This window comes from Chrysochloris asiatica, unplaced genomic scaffold, assembly GCF_000296735.1.
Source record: "Chrysochloris asiatica unplaced genomic scaffold, ChrAsi1.0 scaffold00056, whole genome shotgun sequence".
Classification (NCBI taxonomy): Eukaryota; Metazoa; Chordata; class Mammalia; order Afrosoricida; family Chrysochloridae; genus Chrysochloris; species Chrysochloris asiatica.
In genome coordinates this window covers 11,246,806-11,266,512 of record NW_006408574.1, presented here as the reverse complement: position 1 = coordinate 11,266,512, position 19,707 = coordinate 11,246,806, and the positions used below count along the sequence as shown (strand labels likewise).

Sequence of the window (19,707 nt, the reverse complement as noted above, 5' to 3'; positions counted from 1 at the left end):
GTGTCTGATGCAGCACTGACTCTAACATGCTATGTCTGATGCAGCGGTGACTCTAACATGCCGTGTCTGATGCAGCACTGACTCTAACATGCTGCCAGACACATAGCAGAATGCCAGTAAATGTCACTGAATGGACAGCTTTAAGAGGATGGATGTCTGAAGAATCAACACATTGCTGAACTTTACAAACTGTTTTGGGATAAACCCCCTAAAGCCCCAAATGATCCAAGAATTTAAAAAAAACGGCAGGGGGAGAAGGACAGCCTATGACACAAAGTCCTGGTGTAGCACTGTGGATTAATGTACTGGACTGCAAAGTCAGTTTGAACCGCAAGGTCAGTGGTTCAAGCTCACCAGCCGCTCCTCAGAAACCCTATAGAGGGTCGCTATGAGTCGGGACCAACTCAATGGCACTTAACAACAACAATGACACAATGTGTGTGTGTGCTTACTGTCTGAAGGCTAGTGAAGTTATTTAATCTAGAACTGGTTGGAATTTACTCACGCAAAATCTCCTCCAAGGGTACAAACCAGCTGGGCCCCAAACACGCTCCATAAAGAAAGGCCTCCACATTCCCAAGTCACTGTCACAACACTATTGTCAGGAGACCATCGGATCAATTTCACAGCCCCTGTTTTGTTCCAAATGTCTGTGAAGAAATGATGAAAGGAGTTAAAAGTAAATCACTGTTTCAGAAACACACAGTGTATTTAGTCCATATCTTCTACCCACACAGAAAGGCGCAATTTCAGATAATCAAATGAATCCTGCTCATTTAGGACTATTCAATCAGGAAGGCCCTAAGTCTTGTCCTGATCTAAGTAGAACAAACTTGGTGCCCAAGTGACTGGAAAGAAGTAAAAGTCGTTTCTGGGCACTGTTAGACTCCCAGTGTATACAAGTAAAAGACTTTAGCGGTGAGCAGGTCAGTTTCTATAACAAGCTCTACAGCATTGATGGACTCAAGCGTGGCAACAGTAGTGAGGTTGGCCCCCCAGGATCGGGCAGTGTTTCGTCTGCTGTGCACAATGTCCCTATGGGTTGGTACCAACTCGATGGCACCTAACAACAACAACATAATGATTCAATACTGACTGTGAAAACACTTCGCAAAGCAAAAAGTCCGCAAGTAATACTGTGTGACTATCTTCATACTGCTATGAGTCAGAACCAACTCCATGGCACATAACAACAACAACAACAATCTTCATACTGCAGTTCTGGTGTGGTGCTGTAGGATAAGCACTGGTCTGCTAACTAAAAGGCTGCCAGTTCAAACTCACTAGCTGCGCCTTGGAAACCTTATATAGGATTGCTGTGAGAGGCAACCAACCCGACGACACTTAACAACAACAACTATATCTTTACACCATGTTGGCAATATAAAAGGGATGTAAGGCCAAATAACTTGACTTTCAACCCCTGTTGTTGTTATGTGCTGTCGAGTCAGTTCTGATTCATAGTGACTCTGTATAGGAGGGTCGTTTCAAGGAGTGGCTGGTGAGTTTGAACTGCAGATCTTGCCGTTAAAACTGACCTTGAGGTTGAATGCTTACCCTGTGGTACCACACCAGGCACCAGGACACTCGACCTCCATGAGGAATCAGCATACTGCAGCCTGAGGACTCACATCATCTTTGATCTAACAACGGTTCTTTCCACTCCATATACAGATAACGAAATATCTGTATAGTTGTTGTTGTAAGTGTTTCAAGTCTGTTCCGACTCACAGTGACCCTGTATAGGGTTTCCCAGCAACAGCTGGTGGGTTTGAACAGCTGAACTTGTAGTTAGCAATCCAGTACTTATCATACAGTATCATACCAGGATACCTCTACATATTTAATTACCTGTAAATACCTACATCTCCATATCCAGATAACGAAATATCTATGTCTATAATTTTAACTCATTCACTGTGTATTAAAATCCAAGTTTCTTAAATGGAGAATTTGAGTAAACATGCCAGCATCTCTCCTCTACAATTCCAAAAGATCTAGAGGATCACTTTCTTTTCAACAAAAATTCTTTCTATTAGAAGCTGCTAATAAAATAAGTACATATGCTGTAAAGGGAAGGCATACAGACTGCAGCTTGGTGACGAGAATAGTTTCCTCATCTGTGTTCGAATTCTTACATTAGCATTTCTCACCTTGACTATGTACCTGAATATTCATTTTATTTACGTAAGTAAAAGATAAATAGGAATATGTGTAAGAAACATAGTACCATACTTTACACTTATCCAGGTGAGGAATTTAAGTGCAAACCAGAAGAAACAAAGAAAAACAAACAAGTTACACAACTAAAGCAAGTGACCATGTAAAAAAAACCGAGGGGGAGGGCTTGGATATAGTTACTGTAATGAAAAGATGTCAGTGTTTGTAGACACAGATGGCTTATTATCAGTATTCCTAATACCCCGCCTGAAAATACATACATATATATTGAAAGTAAGTATTTTTAAAGCATATACATGAAAGGGTTTCAAAAAGTTCTAAAATCTAGTGGTAGGGATAGACATTAAAATGTTAATGATGTTTCTCTTCCAGGAAGTAAGACTTTGGGGGTGTTGATGTTGTAAAAACCAATATACAGTATGATCATCTCCACTCATGAGAAAAGTATGTTAAAAAGACATTCAGCAAATTTCTCTTACAGAGCTGAATCTCCAAACACAGACAGAAAAGTCTCTAGGAGTCAAAGGGCAAGAGAAAACGCAAGCCAGATTGGCTAGTGCTAGAGTTAGGCAGCTGCGGGCGGAGCGCAGGGAGACTGGCGGCTGTGCTGTGACCCAGCTCCTGACTACATGGATAGTACCAGGGGGCGTCAGGAGGTTCCTGGAAAAAACTCCATTCTCTTTCAATTCCATTTGTCCGAAGATATTCAGAAGCCCCCTATATTTCCCTTGGTTTAGTGATACTGTGAGAAGATTATAGGCCCCAGGGATGCAGTGAACCAAGAAATACTGCCAGAAGGTCTGATACGGCAGGGGTGAGGTAGACACTGTGATTGGCTAATCTTACATCTGTCCCAGCCTTCCTCTCTTTGCCCACTTTGGTCAGAAAGGCTGAGAACCCATGTGACCTAGCTATGGCCAGTTACATATAAGTTGGCTGGCAGCTGGAACAGGGGGATATATGGGAGGACTTCAAGAAGAAAGTATTTGCTTTTCTGATAAAACAATTGAAGTACCTTGCTTCCTCCTTCCTTCTGGACTCAGACGAAGCAGTAACGCTTAGGGTCAGGAGGAAGGCCCACGTACAGCAGTAAAGCTGACCTCTGGACTGCTTGCTTTGGAGAAAATAAACTATGGGTTTCAGCGGCAGCAAGCTGGGCATTCTGTTCCTTACAGAGGAGAGCATTTCCAGTGACACTAGGTGTTTAGACTGAGTCCTGTGGGCAGCAGAGACTCCCTAAAGGGTTCATTCACAAGATTTCTGAACCACTAATCCATTTACATACTGTACGCACAATAGGGTCTAGCACATCAGAGAGACTCCAGAAGGAAGTGTCAAAGGTATAAATGAAATCGGAAGAGATGAAATAACAGGGAACTTTAACAGGTAAGGGACGACAGCCAAATCCAGACAGGGGTGCAGAAGATAAAAGTTTGGTAACAACACTGAGGATTATTGTTGTTAAGTGCTGTTGAGTCAGTTCCGACTCATAGCGACCCTGTATAGGGTTTCCAAGGAGCGGCTGGTGGATTTGAACCACCAACCTTTAAGTCCAGTGCATTATCCTGCAGCACCACACGGAGAGGATGAAACAAAGGGACGTAATATGTGTTACAGGAGCTTCCCTGGAGACACAGAAATCCTCAGGCCACATGCAATATGGTTTTTTCGCTCCATCTAAGTTAAAAAATCAGTATTTGCTACACATTAACATTAAAAAACAAAAGACTTACCAGGATACTGTTTTGCGGTCAGTTCTAGCTTATGAGACAGCAGCATGGCACCAGTGGTGTTCTCGATTGTGTAAACCTGCACAGACCCACTGTGAAGACAAACAAGAAAACTTTGGTCAGAACGTTGAGAAGCCTTTTAAGACAACCGATTTCATGAAAAAACAAAGACAAACACAAATATAAAAAGTATTATTAAGAATACATCATGTTTGGCTGATTAGGAGTGTAAACTGGAACAGAACCATTTTTTATAAATAAATTTGAATAAATGTCTCTAGCAACTTTCCATGCTGTGCCACGGTTCGTGCATGTGACCAACAGCATCTGGCAGAAAGGGTGATGTTTCATTAGGAATAAAAGACTGCAGCTTCCATCCTCCTGAACCACCTGCTCTGGGTGAAGCCAGTGCCATGTTACTGACATACAGGTGCCTGTCAGCCACAAGACTGAACTAGAGGTGGGTTCCTTCATCCCAGTCCAGCCCTGAGATGACTACAGCCCCACTGGATACTGGACTTACAAAAGACCCTGAGCCAGAAACCCCAACACTTAAGCAGCTCCGGACTCTCAGAAACCAAGTCATAAAACAACACGCTTGTTGTTTCATAACTTACTTCAATAGCAAACATTACATAGAAGGCTATATTCATATATACAAAGCTAGATGAAGCAGACACGGAAAACGTTTATAACTTGAATCTAGGTTCGATGTAAATTTGGTGTACAGATTTCTGCACATTATTCTTTCAGCTTTTCTATTTGCTTACAAATTTCTTCTTAAAAAGTTAAATGAAAAAAATTAATATTCATGCATATTTCTGAAAATTTTTTTCACAATATTAAAGACACTGACCCTTCGTGCCAACACATTAAAAAATGTATATGAAAGAAAATACATTTATAGAAAACATGACTTAGGAAGAGATAGAAAATGTAAATCTTTTCACATCTATTTTAAAAACGGAATTGAATTTGCAGTCCAAAATATTCCCACAAAGAAAATTCCAGGCTCAGCTTCAGCTGCCTCTAACCACAAATTCTATCACATATATTCAAAAAGAACACAGAAGAGAAAAAGAGGAACCCTTCCTGAACTTGTTTTATAAGACAAACAACCTTGTTATCAAAATCTGGAGTTGGCAGTATTTGAAAATCCAGCTCACTTCATCTCAAACCAGAGTGTGGCAGCCTAGCCCGATTTAGCAGTTGGCTGTTTCATCTTTTCCTTTCTGTGGTACCAACTCATAGCAACCCTGTACAGGGTTTCCAAGGAGCAGCTGGTGGTTTAAGCTGCTGACCTTGTGGTTAGCAGTCCAGTGCTTAAGCTTCAGCGTCACACAACTTTCTAAAGCAAGACAACTGGAAAAGACAATGGATTCAAGTCATGCAAATGGAGTTTGAGTTCTTCTAGATGCTCTTCTCCACAGTTGTTGTTGTGTGCTGTGGAGTCGGTTCCGACTTATAGCGAGGTTGTACAAAGCCTAAAATTTAACAATTAACTTGATTTTCCATCTCTGAAAAGCCCATTTTTAAAAATGAAAATGCTCAACTCTCCAGAATTTGCTTTTAATATTTGTTTGCTTCAATTTGAACACACAGTTTCAGACTGTTTTTTTTAAGCAAGGCTGACTTAGAAATTATGAAAAGCATGACCAAGCTAACAAGTATATTATGCAAATCTTATGCTTAAAAAACATGATTTTTGGCAACCACTCTCAAAAATACACAAATCTACATTGCAATCAATGACATGAAACAAAATGTGTGAGAACTGTTCAATGGAAAACCGATTTGTCCTATAAACCTTCACCTAATTCACAGTTAAAGTTTAAAACTAAATAATAAAATATGAAAGTCTTTATCAATTACCTTGCACAACCAAATGCCATTAGTCGATACTTGTTATTTACAGCTACACAGGTTCCATCAACAACATCTTGGGGCCAAACTCCATGGAGCTGCTGTAAAATCAAAGAAGGACAAAGTAGTAGAGCAGTACCAAAAAAGCCAGTATGTGAGGGTAAATAGTAAAATAATCAGCCAAGGCATAGAAAGCAGTTGCCTCTGAATAGGGAGTAACTGGGGATGAGCTGAAGCGGAGAGGCAGGCAAGAACTATTGGTTTTCTTCAACATGTCTTAGATAGTTATTTGTCTATATTATTTACATGTCTACTTTTGATTTAAACATGATTTAATGACGACCTCTGAAATCCTAAATAAATGCAGAAAATAGGGTGTATGTGTGTTAAGAACAGTGAGGAAAATTAATGAGTGCAAAATGAAATAAACATGCAAAGTCAGCCAATCATACCTCTGCAGTGAATTTGCCCGATACTGGTGTAATAAATCCCACTTTGCCATCGTTAAACACAACAGCAAATCCATCTAGTGTGGCACAGTATTCCATGTCTCTGACGTACACGTCTGCAAAGCCCAGGAATGAACCTGCTGAAGAGAAAACAAAATACATGAATCACTCTCTCACATTCTATATGCACATCCTGTAAGGATCGTTAGAAGGACCAAATCACAGTCAAACAACATTACACTAGCCTTTCTTCCAGACAGTTATATGTATATATCTCTCCCTTGCATGATGATTCATTCCATAGCAGAAAAACTGATGTGCGTCCAGGCAAGATATCCTAAGTCCATTACCTCAAATACTATACACCAGGTTCCACTCCACGCAGAAAGTACACTTACCTCTAGTAGACTGTAGATCTACTGAAAAGGGTACTGTGCAAAGATCAATGGCTTTCCTTCCATTTGTCATGCCTTCCCAGTGAATAAGATGAAGAAGTCCGTCAGAAGTAGCAACCAGGAGATCTTCCAGCACAGACTGCAAACTGTAGGGAGTTAGCAATTTCGAGTCAGTTCACTTAGGAGGGAGAGCATGCTGGCTAAGTCATGAGAATACGAATATGATTGTTTTGGAGAACACTTAGGCAAAGAAAATCATGAAAACCATTTAGAAAACATTTCCATTTATCTGGGGTTTACCAACATAGCATTTTTACTTATCTATAATTCAACCTAGAAGGAGCACCTACAGTAGCATAGTGGTTACAAGTCGGGTTGCTAACCTTAAAGTTAGTAGTTCGAAACTACTGGTCATTCTGCAGGAGAAAGATAAGACTTTCTCCTTCTGTAAAGATTTACATCCTCAGAAACCCTGTACACGGTGACTTAAGAGTCGGAACTGACTGAATGGCACACAACCTCCACAGCCGCCAATTCAACCTAGAACTAGAGATTCTGGAAGAAATGAAGGACCATGGGCAGCTAAGGTCTTAACTTGATGACTAGGTTTTAAATTAGAAATATGAAACAGCAAATTAGAAGTAGAAGGATAAATGAGAGCTGACAAGAAAAGGAAGAGGCAGGGAAACTCAAAAGAGCCCGGAACTAAAACCAGGATGAGACTGTGGATCCACAGAGTATAGAGGTTCTGCACCAGAGCCCTTTAAAGTGTTGAAGAGCAACGATGTCAGCTTGAGGACTAAGGGGTGCCTGACCCAAGCCATGGCATTTTCAATAACGTCATATGCATACGAAAGCTGGACAGTGAATAGGAAGACTGTAGAAGAATGGATGCCTTTGAGTTATGGTGTTGGAGGAGAATATTGAAAGTACCATGGGCTGCCAAAAGAACCAACATAGATCTGTGTTGGAAGAAGTGCAGCCAGAGTGCTCCTTGGAGGCCAAGATGGCCAAACTTTGTGTCTCATACTTCAGACACATTGTCAGGAGGGACCAGTCGCTAGGGAAGGATATCATGTTTGGTAAGGTAGAGGGTCAGAGAAAAACAGGAAGACTTCCAGAGAAATGGATTGGCAAAGTGGCAGCATCAATGGGCTCAAGCTTGTGAGGTTGGCCCAGGACCAGGCAGTGTTTCATTCTGTTGTACATAGGGTTACTATGAGTTGGTACCGACTTGATGGCACCTAACCACAACAACAATCATTGTCAAGAGAACTTTCCACATCATTACCACCAATATGGTAGCCACCGACCACATGTGGTGATTGTGGTGTGTCTCAGGAACAATGTTGTATAAGTTTTTAATTTTTATTTTAATTAAATGATATTGCAATAACCTCGAGAGGAAGCAGGGGGGAGATAGATCCATAAGCTAAGGTGGCTGAGAGAGACAAGACATGATCTTCCCAGTTAAGATTTGAGAGACAGAACTGACAGGCTCACTGAAATATTTACTAAGCCCACACTTTGTGACAGGTTCTATGCTCTGCATTGGAGATTTAAAGGTGAATAAAATATAGCCCTCCTTTTAGAAGACCTCGCTCATTCAAGTACTGAAAAACAATTATGTAGTAGGGTATCTTATTTGGCAAAGATGTCTTAGCATTTTTCTTGCTCCCCTCAATAGCGGAGAATGCCTCTAGTCCTGGTTATATATTTGGCACTAAATGTTTAATGAGAGGGAGGGAGGCAGGAAAGGAGGACCCACGAGAAGACAGTGGAACCCACAAATGAAACTGCAAAGGGGCTGGCAAAGAGGAGACCAAAAGACCCAGGAGAACCCCCTGAAACCTGGTCCCAAGAAAACTGAGGGAGTAAGGTTCATTGAAGACAAGGAGGCAGTATTAAGTACTATACAGACTTCACATGTAAAAAGAAGGAATGTTTTATATCTACATTGATATCTAGACAGACATCGTATAGCTATTGATTTATAGATTAAAAAAAACAACAAAAACAAATTGAATGTCTGTGGTGATTCTGTGTCCAACAAGTCTATTGGTGCTATTTTTTCAACAGCATTGCTTAATTTGTATCTCTGTCACATTTTGGAATTCTCACAGTATTTCCTGCTTTTTCATAATGCTATTACATTCTTAATAGACCATGTAGGGTGCTGACGTAACTTTTACATGCCCTAGGAACAAGTGCGTGTAACTCACTTTATTGCAATGCTTTCCTCACTGCCGTGGCCTGGAGGGGAGCCCCCAGCATCTCTGAGGTGTGCCTGCATACACGTAACTTCATCGTTAAGGAGGGACCAGTGTACTTTAGGAGTCCTGGGGTGGCGCTGAGGGTTAAAGTGCTGGACTGCAAGGTCAGTTTGAACCGCAAGATCAGTGGTTCAACCTCACCAGTTGCTCCTTGGAAACCCTATACAGGGTCACTATGGGTCAGAACTGACTCAATGGCACTTAACCACAGCAAATGTATATATTTTAACCCTTAATGGGAAAAGTATATTTAACGTTTTTATTCTTAAACTAAACCAACAACTCTTTGTACAGCTGACTTTTAATGACTCACTCCCCATGGACTTGACTGTGCTTTGTCCTCAATGATAAAAGTATTGAGAAAGATTAGAATCAGGTGTTCCCTTACCCGGCACTCTCTCTTCAATGCCTCAGCATTTGGAATCAATTAAAATTCCCAAGTTACAGAAAGTTTTTAAAATTCACTTTTACAAATACTACATATTCTTTCAAGAGTCTACTTTAGGGGCAGAATGTATGTAACGTCATGAGGTGAGCAGAGACTAAAAACCACATGCTTTCGGTCTGCTGGGGCCACACACTGGGTTAGCAGAGACTCTCACTTGGCAGGACTCAGCCTCGATTTCTGTCAGACTCTACGAGGGGCTCTACGAAGCTCGTGGGAAAATGGAGGGAAATGAGAATGGAATTTTTCCGTAAACTTTTGATTTTTAACATTTTATTTTAACATTCTGAACATGAATTTTTCCATTAACATTTTCTCCTTTGCCCACACCCACCTCCTTCTCCACCTGAAGAGAATCACTGCACCTGGGAGCAATGGTGGTCAGCAATATGCAGACATGAAGGCTGAACAATGACTGACAACCTGCTCACCATCATGGAGAGAACACTTCAGATAGAGAGTAGGGCGCACACACTCGCTCCGTTCTCCTGAGCCATACCCCATCATGTTGCCCAGAGCCAAGCAACACATCTGAGGTATTCTTCACAACACTCAGTGGGTACGTTAGCGTTAGAAGAACCCTCCCCAATCCAGGCTCTAATTGGCTACAAATACGCTTCCTATGACAACAGGTCAACATTCAAAACCAAAGTAGGCCATTTTAAAGTTTGCAATGACAATTAGGGGCTCCTGGTATGGCGCTGTGGGCTAATGTGTGGGACTGCCAAGTCGGGCTGTACTGCGAGATCAGCGGTTCAAGCTTACCAATAGCTCCACGGATACAGGATCCCTATGAGTCAGAGCTGACTTACTTGACAGCACTTAACAACAACAACAACAACAATTAAAATCATTTTGTATATTTAAAAAGAATTATTATAGAGAGTAAAAATATGTTCCAGTCCTTCCCAAATGATAAGAAAAGGCTTAATTAAAATGTCACAAACTTCAACGCTAAGGAGAGAAAAAAAGGAAAGCCTTGGCTTTTTCATGAAGAAGTGTGCACTGCCTGCTTGCTCTGCTTGTGGCCTGGGGCAGCTGTGGAGGATAAGACTGCACCCACCCTACAGAGGCCCCAGTCCGGATGCAGAGGCGCTAGAACCAGGAACGGTGGTAATCAGGCACATCCCAACCAAAGGTGACAGCTGACAGGTAAGCTGGATCGTCTCAAACGCAGAGCAGGAGAATGAAGGGTGACTAAGGGGAGTGAAGACTTAAGGATAAAGAAGAGGCCCTACCAAGGCGAGGAATTATTACAGAGCTGTCAGAGAAGGCAGGTTTGTAGAGGAGGAGGAGGCAGAGAACTAGGAATGTGAACTGGGATACAAAGGAGAAGAGGCCTGAATTCGAATGCGGAAAGCTTGTTGTTGTGAGTGCCCTGTGGTCTGTATAAGGGGTCCAAGGAGCCACTGGTGGGTCTCAACTGCCAACCTCATGGTTAACAGTCCAGTGATTCTCCTAAATGCCACAGCAGGACTCCCCATATGATAAAACAGTAAGCCAATGTTAGGAAATTGCCACATTAGGCGTAAAGGAACCAGATGGTTTTTTTATAGACGGCATATGTCTGTCTTCAGCCAGCCAGCCAGCTCTCTCTACCCACTACCACTGAATCAGTTCCGACTCATGGGGGCCCTGAATAAGAGTTTCTGGGAACAGAAAGCCTTATCCGTTTCCCATGGATTGGCTGGTGAGTTTGAACTGCCCCACCTGCAGTTAGCAGTCCAGTGTTTGCTTACTCTACAGCGCCACCAGGGCTCCTCAGACAGGTGGTAAGGGTAACACCACCACTAGGGAGGTACGGCCCTAAGATTAATCAACTGTTTAAGATCAAAACAGTAGCAGTTCCCCAAGGGGCAGAGTTAGGTAGGACGAATGGAAACATGAACCTCAGGGAGGAAGTGGGACCATGATGTTACAGTAAGGGGACTTCAATGCCTAAGATAAAGCAGAACGAGTGTGAACTGCTGGCTTCAAAACTGATGAGGTGCTCTGAAAACCCTCACCAAGTTCACAATAAAATATTCAAATAAAAAAAGTATGTCTGGCAAAAATATGGGGCCATTGCTGGGGGTGGGGGAAAGAGCTCAGACAGAAAATCACACAGTACGAGAGGCAAGAAGAAAGCCTGAACTGAGGCAATGGGAGCAGTTTTCACTGATGGAAATCAGGAGATGGATTTGACAAGGGGAAAAAGCAGTCAGCATAATTAATCAACTGAATGTAAAGGGAAAGAATAAAGGACGGGTCACGGGCTACTGGGCAGGACGACTTTAATACCCAAGTAGTGAAGACAGACAGGTTCAGGAGACGTCAGGGTTAGCACTGCGATACCTGCAGGCTATCACCCCCACATTCAGACAGCTGGGACACGTGTCTGCAGCTGAGAAGCTAGATCAGGGCTGAAGACAGATTTGGGATTCCTCACACAGCAGCTGTGTACAAAATCTTCAAATCTTTGGCTGATGCTTGAACTATACATGATGAGGGTGAGACTTCAAGAAACTTGGGGAAAAACACAGGCAGAAGAGGCTGAACAGCTGGGATTTTCAGCAGCTGTCCATGGCAGAGGAGACGGGAGTTTGGAGTAAGAGTCAGATGAAATTAAGAGGGGCCTGAAAAACACCTCAAACTTTCCATTTAAAGGCCGAAGGGGCCACACTTTAGGAGTGAAGAGTGTACCAGGGCTATAAGCACATTCCAGTAGATCCACCCAAGAGATCCGATTATCCTACAGTCATTTAATTACCTGCGAGGCAAAACACAACTCTTTCAACAAAGTTAACAGAACTCAGAGACACTGTAACATTATCATTTTCAACACTGCTATAAAAACAATCAGATGTGTGAATACATAGGAAAACGTGACCCGAGTCAAACGTCAATACAGGCCATCCTGATGTTGGAATTAGCAACTGTGACTAGGAAGCTACAGGAAATTATATTCTTCTCTTCATTGGAAAGCAAATGAACTTATCAAAACAAAGGCTTGATGTCAGTTGTTAATGACACAGATTTCTAGCCACCAGCTGCTGCTCACTTGATTCCGACCCCATGTGTGTCAGAGCAGGGTTTTTAAAGAGCTGATTTTTCAGAAGCAAATTGCCGGACCTTTCTTCTGAAATGCTTGTCGGTGGACCTGAACCACCAACCTTTTAGTTAGCAGCCAAGGTCATTAACCATTTGCAGCACCCAAGAACACCAAATAGAAATATTTAATACAAAATAAAATGTTTAATACTAATATTGAACAGGAGTCCTGGTATAGCATGTAGGCTAAGCACTCGACTATTAAAAAGTTGGCAGCTCAAACCCAACAGTTGCTCCTTAGAAACTCAATACAGAGTCGTTATGAGTTAGAACCGACTTGATGGCACTTAACAATATTAAACACCAAGTACTTTATAGTGCTTTCTTCAGTGTTGGAGATGGGGGGAAATATGGAACGAAATGGTGGCATTTGAAAGTTGGGAGCAAAGTGGTTCCATAGGATAAGCACTGGATTGCGAACCACAAGGTTGGTGGTTCAAGCCCACCAGACACTGGGAGAAATATCAGGCTTTCTGTTCCCACAAAGATTTAAAGCCTTGGAAACTATACAGGGTGGCTATGAGTTGAAACTGACTCAGTGGCCTTTAACAACAAAAGCTGAAAGTTAGAAACTTTCCAAGAATTTTGATTGTGAGTTATTTAATCACTTTTTAACCTTCTAAATATTCTCTATTCTCAATTAATAGTGAATTTGCATACTTAGTATTAGAGCCATAGTCTTTCTTTAATCAAAAATTCAAGGATGGCTACTTTCGTTCCTACAAGCAACAATTAGAATCATTATCCTGAACTTTATTTGGCTGACAATTTTTGGTGTCAGGAAGGAACATAGTTGGTTACAAAGCTTACGCATAATCTTTTTTCTCACTTAATTCAAAATTGTATAAAGCATCTCTAACCACATTTCCAGCAAACATGTGTTTGTTACTGGTGCTAATAACATAAAATTGCTCTAAGATGCCATTTTTATTGGTATTTTAAGAGAGACCTTGGTGATTTCGGAAAGCTTAAATTTATAAATTTAAAAATAGCATCTGAGAGGTTAAACATTCTGTGCTGGCAGAAATTCTTTTCTTGAAAGTTTTTTCTGTCCCATGTCTATGCACCCTACAGTTCCTATCTCCAGATGGGGCTAGAGAGCCATGCTTGTGCAGTTTCACAAGGCTTGGTACGCCCCAAAGTTTCCTTTGTGTAGGTTACAGTATTTCTTGAAAAGTAATCTCTATGTGGAGCTAAATGAAATCTGAGGTAACGGTAACAAGTAATCTGACCAAGTATCTGAACTCAATCTTTTGTAAAACTGATCACATGTAAGCAAATAAAACCAAAAATGACATTCTTTTTTAATATGAATAAGATATACAAGGTTGGATTAAATGCAGCTAGGTAAAAGCCAGTGACTGGCATAGAATTTTATTTACTATGGTCCAGTGCCATTCTGTACTGTGTCCTAACAAGAAAAATGATGAAAGAAGCTTTTATTTGAACTGTGAGTCAGAAGGGTGTTTGTTTTCTAAAGCAGGCATTACATTCCTGTACCTCAACAGTCACACATTTCATTCATACAGTTCAGTATTCAAAAGAGCACACAGTACCCAGAGTCTTGCTTTTAACCCTGTCTCCCAGCCGCTGTGCACCAGTTTCATCTCTAGTACCTTAGGTTTCCTTTTAAGAATATCCAGCCTTTAGCACCGCCAACTCCATTTTAAAAACAAATGGCAACGTTATTATATACCAGCCACACATGTGCCTTGCGTATTTCACCCAACAATTACTGTTTCCCTAGTGTTCTCACTGAGTTCATCGCTGCATACTATATTCACTGTGTGAATATAAGAATACGCATTTTGGCTGCTTTCAGTCTTTTGTTCTTACAGCATGAACAACGTAAGCATGTCATCTGCATCATGAATGGGGATCTGTAGGATAAATTTCCAGCAGCAGAAATGCTGGAACAAAGGACACACATAGGTGTAATGAGGGGGTTCGCCTATTATCTCTTGCCTGGCTATTCCTTCCTTAGCTGCACTGTAGTCCTTGAAAATCTACATGGATGGATTTACATCACCATTAGCTAAGAACAGAACACTTCATTTCTACATAGTGAAAAACCCGAAGAAATTCTGACAGATTAACTTGAAGGCACCTAACAACATTTCATAAAGAAAAGTTGTTGTTAAGTACCGTAGAGTCGCTTCCGACTCACAGCGACCCTGTACAGGGTTTTCCAAGGCTGCAAATCTTTACAGGAGCAGAAAGCCTCATCTTTCTCCCACAGAACAGCTGGTAGTTTCGAACTACCGACCTTGAGGTTAGTGGCCCAATTTGTAACCACTACGCTACCAGAGCGAGGGCTAAATATTTTCAATTGTAGCAAACATAGGAAATCTATGAGATTTTTCATTTACTCAACAAATTTTCCCTGAAAATAGGCAATTGTCTTCTAAAAGTGGGAAGAAAATATGAAAACAATATTTGGGGTCAAGTGAGCTCAGAACGTTCTCTATACATTTTTTAAAATGGTGCACAGCTTCCAGCTCAGGGATCAGCGTTTCAGAGAGGAACTCGAGCGGTCTCTCTTTTTTTTTTTTAAAAAGCTCCACAGTTGACTGTTGACGTCCACTCGGAGGCGAGGCCCCGGGGACAGGGCGAAATGTGGTTTGAGGTAAGAGCAAGAAAACAGACCAGTCTCTAAGCAGGAGCTGCTTCAGCTGAGTGTCTGAGAGGATTCTGCAGCCAGAGGCAGGAGGGAGTCAGGTTATGGAGCATGCAGAGCTGAAACCCTCAGAAGCTCTCAGCAGGAACACACCTAGATGCAGAGCCTCTATTATGAAGACAATTGGTATTAGTCAAGAAAATGAAGTCAGTGGGCCTTAACTAAGATCGTTAACATGGGTTCAATAGGAGATGAGGCTGATTGGCAGTACCCTGGGCTGAAGAGAAAGGTAGTTAGTAAAGGCTGACCTAGGTTTCTGGAGAGCTTAGGGACCTGATGGGCTGTGCTGCTGACCAGAGAAATCAGGCAGAGCTAAGGCAGAGAGGCAATACAGACCTAGGGTTGTTGTTGTTAAGTGCCACAGGGTCCTACCGTGACAAACCCATTACAATGTATACTGTCATAAGCACTGTTAAGTTTTAACCAAAGTATCATACCTCATGATAGGTGCTTGTAAGTCCAATATTTTCTTCATCTCTAAATTTAATGCTGGCGCACACTGTTCTTCCTTAAAATGTGGTGTTCCCTTTGTTTGTGAACTTCCTCTAAAAAGAACAGCAAAATACACAGGATTAAAGAAAAAGATACAGAATTTTCCTCCACAGACAAGATCAGTACAATTAAACCTGCAAATCAGGTGTTCATCCTTTAGATTCTGAACGACAACCAGACTTACATTCCATTACAGCTGACCCATCTATTTACCAACGGAAAGTGAGTCTAACATAGATGGCAGAGGGAAAATTCAAGGGGAAAACCAACGACAAACGTGAACTCTCACGGGGACCCGCAGACATTTTATTTAAAATGAGGGGTGGTCCTTCCTGAGTACAGCAGCTATGGTGTATAAAGTGTGTGTCCCAAGTGGGCTACACTGTGTCCTTGATTGTCATTTCTTAGGTGTGTATATTAACTAAGGGCAGGTTCAGGGAGTAGGACTTTGAAAAGCTCTCACATTTACGGGGACTCTAGGAAGCCACACGCATGTTCAGGAAACACATGAGGTCAGAAAAGACCCGACGAGATCACAGGCTTGTGACTCTGGATGAGCTGAAGAATTAGCACACTCGTAGCAAGGGCTGAGAGAACTAGAACAGCCTGACTCAAGAGTCCCACGTGGAGCGGATCTGCCTCTTCTTTTTGGGGTCGGGGGTGAGTGGTGGCTCTGAGTGTTTATGCATTTGGTTTGAGTTACGGTGGTGGAGAAGAATATTAAAAGTATCATGGACTGCCAGAAAAACAAACAAATCTGTCATGAAAGAAGTACAGCCAGAATGTTCCTTAGAAGCCAGCACAGTGAGACTCTGTGTCTCATAGTTTAGACATGTTATCAGTAGGGACCAGTCCCTGAAGAAGGACATCAAGGTTGGAAAAGTAAAGGGTCAGCAAAAAAGAGGAAGACCCCCAATGAGATGGAGTAGCACACTGGCTGCAGCAATGGGCTCAAGCTTAACGACAATTGTGAGGATGGCGCAGGCCCGGACAGTGTTTTGTTCTGTTGTGCACAGGGTCACTATGGGTCAGAACTGACTCGACGGCACCTAACAATTGAGTAAAAGTAAGGAGATTTCGGTCAAATCTACACTGTATGTGCCACTGATATCACACTCAGTTTTGGTTTGTGTTTGATTTGTTTTCCTTCCATTTTGGTCTTTTAACCTTGATTCCTGGGAGTGGGTCCTGTATCAACACAGCCTAGTGTTCAGGATGTCAAACCCCTGTCATGAGTGTGTTTGGTGGGAGCTCATATAAAGCTGGAGTAACTGTCATGGTTGCCTAGCTGCTGCTTTTTGCCACCCTCTCATGAATCTCCCCAGTTCATTTACAGCCTCCCAGTCATCCTGGGATGTGTAGAGAACTTATGTATACATTTTTAGCACTGTCACTGCCAGAATCTCCTTGTTCAATTTTTGGCTAGTCTACTGATCTTTCCCTCACCCTAGTCCTGATTGCAGTCTCGAGCTACCTGCACTGCACACCTTCCCGATTTGTTTCCAACCAACTTTGCAGTTAGAGAGCAACAGGCCTCCGATACAGTGCTGGTAGGAGTGTTGCCAGCAAGTGAAATCACAGGGAACACAATTTGGCAGGAGCTACTGAATTGAGATCTGTAGATGCTATGAGATAGCAGTTCTATTCCTAGATAAAAAATCAGCAGACTGTGTACAGGTACACTTTTCCTGAAGAAAGATGCACAGGAATGTTCACAATAGCATTATTTGTAAATTTTAAATAATCTAATTGTCCCTCAACAGAAGCACGGCTAAATTATGTTCACGCAATGGGATATTTAAGTCAATGTACAGAACACAAATATAACTGCAGGAAAAAATAGATTATACACATATAGTACTAAAAATTTCAGTCACAAAAGAATATATACTATATGGTTCCATTTTCATAAATTTCATAAATAGGCAGAAACAGTGTTTCTGTAGACACACATGAGTAAATAATACCATAAAAAGGCAAGGAAGTCATTATTGTAAAAGTCAGGTAGTATTTGTAGCCTGGAGCAGAAAAGAATGAAGACAGCATGCAGAAAAGATACAATAAGATGTTTTCCGGATTTTTCCAAGTGTTGGCTGAGAGTGGACAGCAGACTGCAGACACTGACATGCATTCTTTGATAACCATATGCAATAACCTAATGCAACAGACATCAAGCCATGTATGCAGAGAGTACCATCTGTGTAACACATTTAGAAAGTCACGAAACAAACACTGACGTTTAAGTGATAATGGTTCTCAGGCTGTCCACAGCAGATGGCCTAAACAAACATATGTAATCTCTCAAGTTTACGAGGTTATAAGTCCAAATTCAGGGCTCCGGCTGGCAGGGAAGGCCCTCTTCTCCTTTCAACATCTGTGGGCCTAGGGTCCCTTGAAGAGCTACGTATGTCTTGACATCAACCTATTGGGTCTAGAAAGCTCTCAGTACAGGGACCCCAGTACAAAGGACGTGCTCCACTGCCGGCTCCTCTTTCTTGGTGGGACTCAGGCCCTCTTCTCTGTTAGCATCTCTCTTCTCTTATCTCTTGTGAAATCAAAGGTGATGCAGGTCAAACTCCAGGGAAAGTCCCATGACATCAAATCAGGGTGTGAACTGAGTAAGGCTGTGCATTCAAGCCTCATCTCCTGACACTGGAGGACTTTTAACTTTTTATTCTGATGATTTGGTGAAAATGTACAAAGCAAACTGGTTTTCCATTCAACCACTGAGTATCACTGCCCAGCCCACCTGACACACATTTTGAGGGGAAACAATTCAAACCACAATAAAGACCAAGAAAACTGGGTTTCTAGACTGTCTGAGGGGACTTCCAGGACCTGTCCGAAGTCCTCTCATAGTTGTCTAAAGCTACTTCTTCAAACACTTCGGTTTCTTTATAAAGAGAAAGCCTTCCAGGTGCTTAGCTTTAATCTAATACATTTAATCTTGATAAATTGCAATGAATTCTGCATATGAAATTCAATAATATAAACTAGCTTCAGAAGAGACATCAGAAACTCAAGGTTACTACAAAAATCCAGTGTAAGGAAAATCCAATCATTTCACTTTATTTACAAAAAGTGATTTACACTGGACACGTTAAGACCTTGTATGTTAAGTACAATGTATCTAGAGATACTAGATTACCCTTATCACTAGAGTGTGCAGTCAGTTTCTTTATATTAACTTTTTGTTTTTGTTTTTTAGTCACTTTATTTGTGCTCTATAAAATGAGCTTAGAGTCAGTAACAGGAGTTCATTGTGATAACAGAGGTGCACAGAATTTTCAAATACAGTGTGTATGAATACTGCTGCCAAGGTTCTTGACAACATCAAGTTTGTGGCTGTTGACATTTGCTACATGACTCGATTTAAGACTTGCTTTCAACTAACAGCACTTATGTTTTGAGGGCAATTTTCATTCTTCAAATTCATCATTCTTTAAAATTCTAGTTCATTATAATCACATATAGTGAACTAGAATTCCCTTCTTTTCTGAACATATTTAAATGGTTTAAAATAAAGCTTAACCATCATAACTTAATGAGACCCTAGTAAGAACTATACAGTTATTTTTCTCATTTTATAGAAAATGACAGGAAAGCATAGAAAGTAACTAAAAAAGTAATTTTTCCAAAATCATTGCCAGTAAAAAGTAGAACCAACATTGGAACCTATGCCTCTTTGATTCCAAATGCCACACTCTTATCCACATGTCTATTCAAGGCAGGGTTATCAAGTCCAAGACAAATACCCTAAGGAGGGAAACTGAAAGTAAGCCAGTTTGAGTTTTGTTTTTACAGTATGTTTTGCATAAATTAAAAGTAAAATTACCCAGTTTTCCAATCTAATGAATGGCAAGGCATTCAGGTAAACAAGTTGCTCCCAAAGGCAATGCAAAATGCAATGCTTCTCATGAAGCAGGTCAACTAGGAGCCAAGCTTTAAGGAGCCAGTAATTCCCAATTCTACTGATAAAAAACCAAAAACCAAGTGTATCACAAAAACTGGGTAAGTCCTAAAGGAAATGCAACAACAAAGACTGCTCTAAATGCAGATCACGTATATAAACCTGCACAACATCAGGCTAGGTCAGGGGACACAGAACTGTC

The 19,707-nt window shown here is 41.4% G+C and overlaps 1 protein-coding gene across 2 annotated transcripts in view; it reads right to left on the bottom strand.

Moving 5' to 3' along the window:
- KIAA1432 (KIAA1432 ortholog) overlaps positions 1 to 19,707 on the bottom strand; it is a 95,468-nt gene that overhangs the window by 27,681 nt on the left and 48,080 nt on the right. For both annotated transcript variants that reach the window (XM_006863755.1, XM_006863756.1), the window contains exons 4-9: positions 15,541 to 15,648; positions 6,622 to 6,764; positions 6,227 to 6,363; positions 5,784 to 5,875; positions 3,915 to 4,003; positions 506 to 650 (exon numbers count right to left, since the gene is read on the bottom strand). In XM_006863755.1, coding sequence (XP_006863817.1) covers positions 506 to 650; positions 3,915 to 4,003; positions 5,784 to 5,875; positions 6,227 to 6,363; positions 6,622 to 6,764; positions 15,541 to 15,648 — 714 coding nt within the window. The remainder of the gene's footprint in view (positions 1 to 505; positions 651 to 3,914; positions 4,004 to 5,783; positions 5,876 to 6,226; positions 6,364 to 6,621; positions 6,765 to 15,540; positions 15,649 to 19,707) is intronic.